The 14365-nt window shown below is 43.7% G+C and overlaps 1 protein-coding gene across 1 annotated transcript in view; it reads left to right on the top strand.

Annotated features, from left to right (window-relative positions):
- The window catches only part of LOC142151179 (complement C3-like), a 141174-nt gene extending 133177 nt beyond the window's left edge, over nucleotides 1-7997 (top strand). Inside the window, exons 39-41 of the mRNA XM_075206545.1 lie at nucleotides 5098-5181; nucleotides 6831-6969; nucleotides 7764-7997. Coding sequence (XP_075062646.1) covers nucleotides 5098-5181; nucleotides 6831-6969; nucleotides 7764-7905 — 365 coding nt within the window. The 3' untranslated portion in view covers nucleotides 7906-7997. The remainder of the gene's footprint in view (nucleotides 1-5097; nucleotides 5182-6830; nucleotides 6970-7763) is intronic.
- Nucleotides 7998-14365: the final 6368 nt, after the last annotated feature.

The raw sequence follows: 14365 nt of genomic DNA, 5'->3' as shown, positions 1-14365 counted from the left end.
AGTCTCATTCCTCATGAGTCTCTGAAGGTGTTCCTGTATTACTTGTGTATTCAGTGCTGCTGATTCCTGTGGTTTCCAAACCACTTCTACTACTGTGGTTCCATACCACTTCTACCATCAACTGTGTCATCATGACTGTTTGCTGATTCCTATCCGCTGCCTCCGTGCACTACAGTCTTCTACACCACTTCAACGTTATTTTATATCTATGTGACTGTTTACTCATTGCTATCCGCTGCCTCCGTGCACTCCAGCCTTTACCTCACTCACCTGCTTCTCATCAAGTCTGTTTGCTGATTTCTATCCGCTGCCTCCGTGCACTACAGTCTCCTGCTTGCAACTCGCCTGTGTTCAACATCGTGACTGCCAGCTGACTACTATCCGCTGCCTCTGTGCACTACAGTCTCCTGCTTGCAACTCGCCTGTGTTCAACATCGTGACTGCCAGCTGATTACTATCCGCTGCCTCCGTGCACTACACTCTCATCTCATCTTTGCTGTGTCTTCCTCGAGACTGCCGCTTTTCATTACCATCTGCTACACTTCGTGATCTACAGCTCCTGCCCTGCGCTGCACTCCTGTTTCCCATCGCTGTTGGTTCCTGTGGTTGCTACTGGTTACCTCCGTGTGCCGCTGAGTCCTGCCGCTGTGGTCAGCGCTATCGTCCATCTCCTGCTGATCCACTCTCCACGCCTTCACGTGTTCCACTGGTCTCTACCCTCCTGTCAGCATTGGATTTGTATCTCTTCTACTACCCTCTGCTGGATCATCCCCATTCTCCTGGGTTTCCTATGAGTCCAGTTCCACGTGTTGCTGACTCCTGTGGATTCGTGTCCCTGTCGGTCTACTCACCTGTGCGCTGCACCTGTTAGACCGCTGCTTCTCCTATCCAGGGACTTCCTATCCAGTCGGCCTCCAGCCGCTCAGGTACCGCTGCAATTCCATCTGACTGCTACTGCTGAACCACGGTATGCATACTTCTCATTGACTGTGCTGTGTATTGCATATCTTGCTGGACTGTGTTTGGTTCTCTCTGGAGTCTGCTATCCGCTGAGTCTATTGCCATCATTGACTGTGTTATCATTGTGCTGGACTACTTCAAGAGACTTTCTAGATTGCAGACCTGATCAGTCACTTACATATATATATACCTATATTGTGCATATTACTGTGGATCGTGTATAAGGTGCCAGTGTATATCCTGTGTTGCAGTCTTCCCCCGTGCACCTCCTCACATATATATGCAGTGGTACAACTTGCTGATGTCAGACCACTGATCCCTGTTTCCGGTATCACCTGTTCCATTATCCTCTCACATAGCAGTGGTACAACTTGCTACCGCAGACCACTGACTTCCTGGATACCTCCACTTGGATTCCATTCCTTCACTCAGACAGCGGTACAACTTGCTATCTGCAGACCGCTGACTCTCATCACCCCCTCGTTTCTGTTGGACATTCCTCCTCACTATAGCAGTGGTACAACTTGCTACCGCAGACCACTGACTACCTTCACGTGTCCTTTGTCCATACAGTTCCTCGTGTATTACTACCTCCATATTGCCAGTGCTGCTAGTCATAGACTTTCCTGAGCATCTCATCACCTGCTATTTCCTGTTCCGTGATCACCCTGCTACCAGAGTACCATATTACCACCTATACTGCTCTGGTAAGCCTATCACCTGGTGATCCCTGGGTAAAGACTCCTAGTGCCCGTGACAGTAAGATCAGGCCATGACAGACCCAGATGTGGAACCTACCGCCAAAGAGATGCTGCAACATCTGGTTAGCCGTGTGGAGCAACAGGATGCCCGCCAACAGCTGTTACTTCAGTGTTATCAGTCATTAATCTCCCAAGGAACATCTGGACAGACTGTGACAGCTACTACTGAAGCTCCTGTGCTTTCCTCCGTTTCCCCATTGCCATCCCAGGTGTCTATAGCTTCCACGCTTCACCTGCCTACTCCGTCAAAGTACGATGGAGACCCCAAAACTTGTAGGGGTTTCCTTAACCAATGTTCAGTCCATTTTGAGCTCCAACCTCAAAATTTTTCTACCCATCGTTCCAGAGTGGCCTATCTTATCTCTTTGTTTTCAGGACAAGCCCTGGCTTGGGCCTCCCCTCTGTGGGAGAGGAACGATCCAATATTACAAGATGGATCCTGACAAAGTAAATGCTGTACTACATTGGCCCCAGCCAACTACTCTTCGTGCCATCCAGCGTTTTTTAGGTTTTGCCAATTACTATAGACGCTTCATTCAAGACTTTTCTTCCATTGCATCTCCTATTGTGGCCCTGACTCGTAAAGGGGCTAATCCTAAGCAATGGTCTACTGAGGCTATTCAAGCCTTTCAAACATTAAAAGAGTCCTTCTCTTCGGCTCCAATCCTTCGTCAGCCTGATGTGACACTCCCTTTTTTCCTAGAAGTAGATGCCTCTAATGTGGGCTTAGGAGCTATTCTCTCCCAACGCTCGGAACAGCAAAAATTCCACCCTTGTGCCTTCTATTCTCGGGGTCTCCTACCCGCAGAGAAGAATTATACTATCGGAGACAAGGAATTACTGGCTATCAAAGCCGCATTAGAGGAATGGAGATACTTGTTGGAGGGAGCTCGCCATCCGGTGACGATCGTGTTTGGTTATCCACAAAAAATATTCGTTTGAAGGTTCCATCCATGAAATTCGCCCCTCGTTTTATTGGTCCATATAGGATCATTCAAGTTATCAATCCAGTATGTGTGAAACTCCTTCTTCCTAAGAGTCTTCGGATTTCTAATGCCTTCCATGTATCTTTGCTCAAACCTCTTATTATCAACCGTTTTTCAACTCCTCCCTCAGCTCCGCAGCCAGTTCAAGTCCATCAGGAGGAGGATTTTGAGATTACCGAGGTACTAGATGCAAAAATTTCGCGAGGAGTCCTCCACTTCCTCGTTCATTGGAAGGGCTTTGGTCCTGAGGAGCGCTCTTGGATCAAAGCTGAAGATCTTAATGCTCCTGCCCTTTTGAAGAAGTTTTACTCCAAAAATCCGGACAAGCCCGGTTCCAGGCGTTCTGTGCCCACCTTTAAAAGGGGGGGTACTGTCACTCACCGGACCGTGAGTGCCTCTTCCCGGACATTTAGGAACCGTGGCCGTCCACCATCCTGAGGGTCTGCGCATGCGCAGCCCTTTTCTATACTTCAGTGTATACCCCTTTAACTTAATTGGCAGATCAGGCAACCTCCCTATATTAAGCACCTGTGGTCACTACCACGTTGCCTGATCTTGGAGTCTCATTCCTCATGAGTCTCTGAAGGTGTTCCTGTATTACTTGTGTATTCAGTGCTGCTGATTCCTGTGGTTTCCAAACCACTTCTACTACTGTGGTTCCATACCACTTCTACCATCAACTGTGTCATCATGACTGTTTGCTGATTCCTATCCGCTGCCTCCGTGCACTACAGTCTTCTACACCACTTCAACGTTATTTTATATCTATGTGACTGTTTACTCATTGCTATCCGCTGCCTCCGTGCACTCCAGCCTTTACCTCACTCACCTGCTTCTCATCAAGTCTGTTTGCTGATTTCTATCCGCTGCCTCCGTGCACTACAGTCTCCTGCTTGCAACTCGCCTGTGTTCAACATCGTGACTGCCAGCTGACTACTATCCGCTGCCTCTGTGCACTACAGTCTCCTGCTTGCAACTCGCCTGTGTTCAACATCGTGACTGCCAGCTGATTACTATCCGCTGCCTCCGTGCACTACACTCTCATCTCATCTTTGCTGTGTCTTCCTCGAGACTGCCGCTTTTCATTACCATCTGCTACACTTCGTGATCTACAGCTCCTGCCCTGCGCTGCACTCCTGTTTCCCATCGCTGTTGGTTCCTGTGGTTGCTACTGGTTACCTCCGTGTGCCGCTGAGTCCTGCCGCTGTGGTCAGCGCTATCGTCCATCTCCTGCTGATCCACTCTCCACGCCTTCACGTGTTCCACTGGTCTCTACCCTCCTGTCAGCATTGGATTTGTATCTCTTCTACTACCCTCTGCTGGATCATCCCCATTCTCCTGGGTTTCCTATGAGTCCAGTTCCACGTGTTGCTGACTCCTGTGGATTCGTGTCCCTGTCGGTCTACTCACCTGTGCGCTGCACCTGTTAGACCGCTGCTTCTCCTATCCAGGGACTTCCTATCCAGTCGGCCTCCAGCCGCTCAGGTACCGCTGCAATTCCATCTGACTGCTACTGCTGAACCACGGTATGCATACTTCTCATTGACTGTGCTGTGTATTGCATATCTTGCTGGACTGTGTTTGGTTCTCTCTGGAGTCTGCTATCCGCTGAGTCTATTGCCATCATTGACTGTGTTATCATTGTGCTGGACTACTTCAAGAGACTTTCTAGATTGCAGACCTGATCAGTCACTTACATATATATATACCTATATTGTGCATATTACTGTGGATCGTGTATAAGGTGCCAGTGTATATCCTGTGTTGCAGTCTTCCCCCGTGCACCTCCTCACATATATATGCAGTGGTACAACTTGCTGATGTCAGACCACTGATCCCTGTTTCCGGTATCACCTGTTCCATTATCCTCTCACATAGCAGTGGTACAACTTGCTACCGCAGACCACTGACTTCCTGGATACCTCCACTTGGATTCCATTCCTTCACTCAGACAGCGGTACAACTTGCTATCTGCAGACCGCTGACTCTCATCACCCCCTCGTTTCTGTTGGACATTCCTCCTCACTATAGCAGTGGTACAACTTGCTACCGCAGACCACTGACTACCTTCACGTGTCCTTTGTCCATACAGTTCCTCGTGTATTACTACCTCCATATTGCCAGTGCTGCTAGTCATAGACTTTCCTGAGCATCTCATCACCTGCTATTTCCTGTTCCGTGATCACCCTGCTACCAGAGTACCATATTACCACCTATACTGCTCTGGTAAGCCTATCACCTGGTGATCCCTGGGTAAAGACTCCTAGTGCCCGTGACAACCGTGATGTCCTGGTTTTCTTTATAATGACTTGGCTTTTCCAATTTTTTATTCATCCTTTTCTCATACAATTTATTCATTGACGTAACAATTTGTCTGATTACCTCTGTAGTGTACAAGGTGAAGCTGTTCGAGGCACAGTATAAAAAGGACTATGACCAATATGTGATGCAAGTTGAGGAGGTGTTCAAATTAGGTAATGTAATTTACTGCTTTTTCTGATGTGTAAGAGGAGTGTTGTATATAGGCTATGTCTATGATGTGTGCATTTGTTACAAGTGCGGAAAAGACTGATGTACATCTACTGTCTGCACACAGTGGAGGCAGCCATTTTGTATTATGAAATAATACATGCTTAAAATATAACAAAACAGGCAATATAGAATTGTGTACAAGATTTATTCCACAGGTGTCCTTAAGGTGCCCACACATACAATGGATGGTTCTGTGAATTTTAACCTAACAATCTCTTTTTATGAATGATTTTCCAATAGATTAAGTTTTATAAACAAAACAACAATCTTATCTTTGTGATTATTTCATCAGGCCCCGCACTGCACAGAGCCTTGTGTCAAGAGCCAGACAGAACACACATTACTCCTATGTCTTCTTAATGGTGCTGCTGTCTTGCCTACACAACTTTGACACCATTAAATATACTTCTGGCACCAATGCCCGGACAATGCAACCTGCACTAGGCAGTATCTTGATGCTGTTAGTATGTGGAGGGCACTTTGCTGAAGAAACATTTTGTGGACATCTATTTATATATCTGTGAGGTTATTCTATGAAATGTAAGTTACTTTAAAAACAATGAGCAGCACTGGAGAGATCCCCGCTTCAAAGAGCTTTCAACCTGTATGCAGGGCCGGATTAAGAGAATGGAGAGCCCCGGGCTAAGGGTACTGTGAGATCCCCCCCTGTGAGCCCCCCCTTCCCACATGAGCCCTCTGTGAGGCCCCCATGAACCTTCCCCCGTGAGGCCCCCTTGAGCGCTTACCTCATTCTGTTCTTCCATCACTGCAGTCCTTCCACGGCGCGCTGTAAGCTCCTTACTGAGGAGATTTCGTGAGAGTGAGACTATAAGTCATAGTCTCACTCTCACGAGATCTCCTCAGTAAGGAGATTACAGTGTGACGCAGAAGGACGACAGTGACAGCAGACAGCTAACAGCATAACATTTGCTGTTAGCTGCCTGCCATTCTCCAGCTGACAGTTGGAGCTGGGGGCGGGAACGCCCCCAAAATGATGAATGCCAGTGGGCACCCCAGGTGCCTCAGGCCCCTGGGCTGTAGCCCAGTTAGACCTCGGGGTAATCCGGCCCTGCCTGTATGGGAGAGATGTAGCAACAGGGGAATTGGGGAAAATGCCTAAGGGTGCGTTGGTGCACTGTTTATTACATTTACAGAATACCGTCCTATAGAAAGTAGGTAATATAGCGAAATTATGAAGATTCTCTGTGGGTATTTAGCAATAAAATAGTTTTATTAGCGAGTTTGTTTTTAGGAGAGAAGCATAAAAGTTTTAGCTAAAATAAGTGCAGAGACTGACAAAAGAATGTATCGGAACACATAAGTTGGCATGCACAGGAAAACAGGAGAATGTACATTTCTGAAGCAATTTGTATTCTTTACAGTACGCCATTTTGGGAGACGTCTGTACAGTGCATTTGGGAGAACCAAGGAAAAAATAAATCTGGCTTCTAATTCTAATCTAACAATATTATTATAGTTTACTTGTCTGAGTACAATAATTAGGATAGCTGTAGGAGTGCAAGATTTGTTATTTGGGCCTATAATTAGATGATGAGTCGCTTCAATACCTATCTTATCCAATATATCACAGGAACAGATGAACAAGCTCTGGGCAACAATCGCACCTTCATCAGTCACATTAAATGTAGAGAAAAGTTAAAGTTCAATAAAGGACACCAATACATTGTGTTTGGTACAACCAATGACGTTTGGTATACTGAGGAATTTGGGTAAGTGAGACTGCTGTTATCTTGTACAGTACGGGCAAATTAGGAAAATGCATAAGTCTATCATGGTAGAAGGGAAAAATTAGATGGGTGGACATAATAATGATGTTATAAACTGATAAAGTAAAATTTTGGAAATCACTTTTATCCATACTTGCCAACCATTGAAAACTGAATTCCGGGAGATTCCGGGCAGGGGGTCATAGTTGGGGGGGGTGGAAGGGGCGGGGCACAGCAAATCGCATCACTTTGCCCCCCCCCCCAACAAAATGCCATTTTTGTCGCCGGGGGTGGTGCCAAGATGACGCAATTCGCCACGAATCAAGTCATTTTGAGGAGCAAGTTGCCGTATGCGGGATACTTGCCTGCTCTCCCGGGAGTCCGGGAGACCTACCCGAATTTTGGGTAGAGAGTTGGCAAGTATGCTTTTATCCAATCGTATCAGTCTTGTTCTGAACATTCTAAATTTGAAAAAATATTAATTGCGAGTTCAGAGATCAAAGCAATTCACCCTAAGGTACATAAATACAGCAAGGTGGACAGGGGGTGGCATTTGCAACAATATCCTGTGTGTGCTTTGAACTGCAGATGAAGAAAATAAACTCAATTTTGTAATTTTAAACATTACGATCAATCAATAGAAATCCCAGTGTAAGCTCTTATTACTGTAGATAGTGATGAATTGCTTTTATAGTGAGTTTATTGAACTGTACTTGTAGTTCAGAGAAGACAACTGTGCAGTATATGTTTTTTTATGGCTATGGCTGTTTTCTATAGTTCTCTGTACATTTCCTCAGCTATACCTACATCATTGGGAGCGATACCTGGATCGAGTGGTGGCCGAATAACAGAGAGTGTCAGCTTCCTCAACATGACCAGCTCTGTGACACTTTATCTTTAGTATCTCTACAACTTGAGACTATTGGCTGCCAAAGCTGAAAACACAGACTGAAAACTCCCTCACATCAACAGACATATGTCAGTTTATCCGTTTGTCATATCCTACGTAACATTAAATCTTTATCTCTGTTGGACTGTCTCTGTTCTTTGTCATCGTCAGCATAGAATTATCCTATATTGTTATTTGTGAGCACTGTGTAATTAGCACAGTTGGGTTGTAACAAATAGCAACCAATCAAATGTAGAGGTCAGGGAAATGCAAGTTATGTTAATAAAAGAAAATCACTTGGCTGCCACCTCAAAGGTTTGTTTTCATTGAGGAAATCATCTCACAATACAGAGGTGGTAGTCATTTTCGCAATGACTACATCTGCAACATTACTTTAAACAACGCAAAAATTCTAATGCATACAATCTATAATGTTGTAAAGACAGACTTACCACTAAAAAAACAGTTAATTTATCCTACAGGTGTGCTAAAATGTGCGGCAGCACAAAATGCTGGGGGTAAGGATTCACCTCTCTTAACATAGGTACAGAGAGATTGCCAGTTTTAAAACAGCAATGCCAGGACCTGGCGGATAGATAATCTAAAAAACGCTTAGGGTTAGGATTAGAATTAGGTTTAGGATTCGGGTTAGGGATAAGGTTAAGGTTAGCATTAGTGTTTGCCGCTGGGTCCTGGCATTGTCCGGGAAGAAGGATCATGGGATTGCAAGTGCAACTTATTTACAGTAATGAGTGTACCTGTGTGGTGGGTGTTTGGGTAATCAATGTTTAAAAATTATATTTTAATATGTGCTACTAGTAGTCTGAGCAAGTCCTGGCAGTCATATGTTGCTTGGGTATGCTGGCTCTTGAACTATAAAAGCCAGCATTGCTTCTCATCCAGGACCCACTGTGACCTATAGTACCACATGGTAAAATACTAGAAAAACTATTGAAAATCATTATTTTAAAAAAAGAATCACCCAATATATAACTAAATTATTAGAATCTTCTTTTTTATTTTGTTTCCTTCCTCTTTCTACATTTCTTATTTCTTCTCCTATAATCCAATGGTTAAAAAGAAAATAAATACCTGCTAGAGGACACATAACTTCCTACTAGAGGAGCCACCATACGAATGACAGGCTGGGGGCCTCTCCACAAATAGCCAATTAGAGATTGGCTAAGCTTGAGAAAGTCACTCTGATTGGTTGTTTGTTTATAGACCCCACATGCAGAAATACCAGAAATAGGCAGCACAGTGGCTTAGTGGTTAGCACTTCTGCCTCACAGCGCTGGGGTCATGAGTTCAATTCCCGACCATGGCCTTATCTGTGTGGAGTTTGTATGTTCTCCCTGTGTTTGCGTGGGTTTCCTCCGGGTGCTCCAGTTTCCTCCCACACTCCAAAAATATACTGGTAGGTTAATTGGCTGCTATAAAAAAAAAAAAATTGACCCTAGTCTCTCACTCTATGTCTGTCTGTGTATGTTAGGGAATTTAGGCTGTAAGCTCCAATGGGGCAGGGACTGATGAGAATGAGTTCTCCGTACAGCGCTGCGGAATCAGTGGCGCTATATAAATAAATGATGATGATGATGATAATGAAGGGTTACACGGAAGATACATGTCAGTAGGCCCCATGGCTGTTACTGTAACAGTAATCTTTTGAGGCCCCAAAGAATTCAAACATGATATTGACATTCAATCAAGCTGCTCCAATACCCAAAGCCCGATGCATCATGACTGCATGGTCATGGTGTAGGTCATTTGATGTTCAGGCATCTTGGCTGCCAGCAAGCTATGCAACATTGTCATTTCTCAAGTGAGAAGATCACCCCACCACCAATATACAGTTCATGTACATAACAAATTACAGCACCTTCTACAGTTGAATACCCAGATCAAAGCTTACCACTTAACTATTAGAACACCAGCATAGTAAAATGTGCTTTACTGTAAAAGTTCACTCTCTGTCCCCAATAATTTAAAAGTGACTGGGAGGGAAATACCCAGGGGCTCAAATTTAATCTACACTCAGTGTCTGGAGGGCAGGAACAATAAACTCTGGCTTTTTAATATTAACCCCAATACCTCTTTGATCCATATATGCATGTAGCAATGTCTTCAAAAAGCAACATTTGCCTTTAAACTAGAGAAGCGCAGGCTCAGTTTTCTAAAAACCAAGCCCCCCCCCCCCCCCCGAACAGCAAGAATCTGAGTACCGAACAGAGGAAACTCTGTACTTTCCTGTTTACTCAGATCTGACTTTGAGCAAAACGACTTCATTGTGTCATCGGATCTCGCGTGCTTTGGATTCCATAAGTATCTCTCTAAAACCAGACATCCGCCACCATTGCTCACACAGACACAGGAAGGGTAGCAACATTCTTGTTAATCTTCAGTGCTCTTGCTCAGTGCCATTGCTCACACAGAAATAGAAGGGGTGGCAGTGTTCTTATCACTCTCCAGTCTCCAGTGCCATTGCTCACACTGAGAACAGGAGAGTTGGCAGCATTCTTGTCACTCTCCAGTGCCATTGCTCACACAGAAACAGGGATAGCAGAGTTCTTATCCCTTTCCAGTGCAATTGCTCACATAGAAAAATGAGTAGCAGTGTTCTTATCCCTTTCCAGTGCCATTGCTCACATAGAAAAAGGAGTAGCAGTGTTCTTGTCACTCTCAAGTCTCAAGTGCCATTGCTCTGTGTAATTGTTCACACAGAAACAGCAGGGGTGGTAGTATCCCTGTCACTGTCTAGTCTACAGTGCCATTGCTCACACAGAAACAGGAGGGGTGGCAGTGTCCTTGTCACTCTCCAGTCTCCAGTGCTATTGCTCACACAGAAACAGGAGGGGTAGCAGTGTCCTTGTCACTCTCCAGTGCCATTACTCACACAGAAACAGGGGAAGCAGTGTTCATGACACTCTCCAGTGCCATTGCTCACAAAAAACAGGAATAGCAGTGTTCATGTCACTCTCCAGTGCCATTACTCACACAGAAACAGGGGAAGCAGTGTTCTTGTCACTCTCCAGTGCCATTACTCACACAGAAACAGGGGTAGCAGTGTTCATGACACTCTCCAGTGCCATTGCTCACAAAAAACAGGAATAGCAGTGTTCATGTCACTCTCCAGTGCCATTGCTCACAAAGAAACAGGAGTAGCAGTGTTCTTGTCACTCTCCAGTGTCATTGGACACACAGAAACAGGAGGGGTAACAGTGTACTAGTTTCTCATCAGGCCCATTGCTCACACAGAAACAGGAGGGGTAGCAGCATTCTTGTCACTCTCCAGTGCCATTACTTACACAGAAACAGGGGTTGCAGTGTTCTTGTCGCTCTCCCGTCTCCAGTGTCATTGCTTTATGCCATCGATATGGATCATGATCAGTCGACAGACGAGCTGGAGCACCAATCAGCTGCTGGCACTAGTCATGATGATATTAGTCTATCTACGTCATCTACTAAAGCCAATGCTGAAGGGCATAGTGGGTTTAAGTCAAGGAAACTGAAATCCAAAAAGCAAGCTTTTACTTAAGTATTTTCAGAAATACTACCTTTGCCACGCGCTAGTCCAGGGAGGCAGCGGGAGATTATCAAGGTTAATGTGTGGCTAAAAGATTGGTGTAGGAAGGAGGGTTTTGGATTCTTAGAGCACTGGGCTGATTTTTCGGTCAGTTGCCATCTTTATTGTCATGATGGATTGCACCTGAATGAGGAGGGGGCTGCAGTGCTAGGGGAGAGGATGGTTAGAAGGTTGGAGGAGATTTTAAACTAGGCTACGGGGGGAAGGGGCAAGCAAGTATTTATGGCATAGACATTGAGAGTAGTAAGGAGGAATTTAACAAGAGTCAAGGGGGTGGAGAGGGGGGAAAGGGAAGCATAGCCGATAAGGAGAGGCCCTTTTTAAAGCGATAATAAATACCTAAGGGAGGCAATAGACTTAAGTGTATGCTTGCAAATGCAAGAAGCCTAACAGGTAAAATGGGGGAGTTAGAGCAAGTAGGAATGAATGAGCAGTATGATATTATAGGTATTACGGAGACCTGGGGGTAAATGTATTAACCTCCGGATTCTTCAACTGAAGAATCCGGAGGTTTATACGTTTACCCCCTGGTGGGGGGATACACATGCCTGGGCAGTCAACTTGGAAGGCTATTCTCTCTTCAGGAGGGATAGGGTAAATAAAAGGGGAGGAGGAGTATGTCTTTATATTAAGCCAGAATTAAAACCAAGTATTCAGGAAGTTACATTTGAGAATATTGGTGATAATATAGAGGCATTGTGGGTGGAAATATCCAGCGGAGGAAAAAGTTCAGAGAAGTTGCTGATAGGGATATGCTATAAACCGCCAGATATTAGTACAATTGAGGAAGCCCAACTTCTACAGCAAATTAAAAAGGCTACACAACTAGGTCAAATTTTAATTATGGGGGATTTTAATTATCTGGACATTGATTGGAGTACTGAGACCTATTTCCCCTAGCTGCAGTACAGCTAGGGGAAATAGGTTTCTGAGCACGCTAAAAGATCATTACATGTCCTAATTAGTAGAAAAACCAACTAGGAACCAGACTATACTGGACCTAGTAATAATAACAAACAATGTAGACATAATATCAAATATTCAAGTAAGGGATCACTTGGGAAACAGTGATCATAATATGGTCTCATTTGATATTAATTTCCAGAAGCCTTTGAAGACAAAAATACGGAAGAAAAGTTGGCTGTCTTTAAAATGTTGTTGGAAACATACACGTATAAGATCATTCCTATGGGAAATAAATGTAAAAGAATTAAGTCTAAACCAATGTGGCTAAATAAAAAGTAAATGAAGAAATGCAAAGGAAGAAGCGTGCATTTAAATTGTGTAAGTCTGAAGGTTCAGAGGAGTCCTTCCGTAATAAAACATGCAAAAAGGAAATTAGATTGGCTAAATTAGAAAATGAAAGGCAAGTTGCAAAAGAAAGTAAGACAAACCACAAAAAGTTTTTTAAGTATATAAATGGCTAAAGGATTAAAAAAGAAAATATAGGATCCCAAAGAAGCGAGATGGGTTAATTGATAAATGATACTAAGGAAAAAATCAGAGTTATTAAACATTTTCTTTTCTTAAGTATTTACAGGAGAGAAACAAATGGTAGGAGTAATACATAAAAATGGAAATTAAATTATGCCATTAATTAATACTAGGTTGTCAGAGGAAGAAGTCCAAAGGTGACTGAAGAATATTAAGATAAATAAAGCTCCAGGTAAAGATGGCATACACCCAAGGGTCCCTATGGAGTTAAACTCGGAAATAGCTAGACCGCTATTCTTAATTTTCCGAGATTCAATCTCATCAGGCTCAGTACCAAGGGATTGGCGAATAGCAGATATGGTGCCGTTGTTTAAAAAGGGGACAAGATCACAACCAGGGAATTATAGACCTGTAATCCTGACATCAATAGCTGGGAAAATACTGGAAGGTATTTTAAGGGATATTATTCAGGATTACTTGGTACGCCATAAAATTATTTGTGGGAATCAACATGGATTTATGAGGGATAGGTCATGTCAAACTAATCTAATTAGTTTCTGAGAGGAAGTTAGTGGGAACTTAGACCAGGGCAGCACAGTAGATGTGGTCTACTTAGATTTTGCAAAGGCCTTTGATACAGTGCCACACAAGAGGTTGGTTTACAAAATAAGGGAACTGGGTCTAGGAATCAACATTTGTACTTGGATCGAAAACTGGTTAGAGAATAGGGAACAGAGAGTTGTGATAACTGGAACATTTTCTAATTGGTCAAAAGTCTACCTCAAGGTTCCGTGCTGGGGCCACTCCTTTTTAATATATTCATTAATGACCTTGGTGATGGTTTAGAGACTAAAGTTTCTATTTTTGCAGATGACACTAAACTCTGTAAGGTAATAAAATCAGAGCAAGATGTAGCTTCTCTACAGAGGGACTTAAATAAACTGGAGGATTGGGCGGCCAAATGGAATATGAGGTTTAACATAGATAAATGTAAGGTTATGCATTCAGGGATCAAAAACAAGAACGCAATATATAAATTAAATGGAATTAATTTAGGAGAATCTATAATGGAAAAGGATTTGGGATTGCTCGTAGACAGTAGACGTAGCAATAGTGCTCAATGTCAAGCAGCAGCTGCAAGGGCAAACAAAGTATTGGCATGCATAAAAAGGGGCATAGATGCAAGGGAAGACAGTGTAATTTTGCCACTGTATAAATCGTTGGTAAGACCTCATCTTGAATATGCAGTACAGTTCTGGGCACCACTCTATAAAAAAGATAAATTGGAATTAGAAATGGTTCAGAGAAGGGCGACAAAATTGATAAAGGGTATGGAGTAATTAAGTTATGAGGAAAGGTTAGCCAGTTTAGGAATGTTTACTTTAGAAAAGAGGCGTGTAAGGGGAGATATGATTACTATGTACAAATACATTAGGGGTCAATACAGAGAACTTTCATGGGAACTTTTTACTCCAAAGACTATACACAGGACA

This window comes from Mixophyes fleayi, chromosome 4 (genome assembly GCF_038048845.1).
Source record: "Mixophyes fleayi isolate aMixFle1 chromosome 4, aMixFle1.hap1, whole genome shotgun sequence".
NCBI classification, from domain to species: Eukaryota; Metazoa; Chordata; class Amphibia; order Anura; family Limnodynastidae; genus Mixophyes; species Mixophyes fleayi.
The sequence above is the reverse complement of the archived record's forward strand: the minus strand, read 5'-3'. Positions and strand labels throughout refer to the sequence as shown.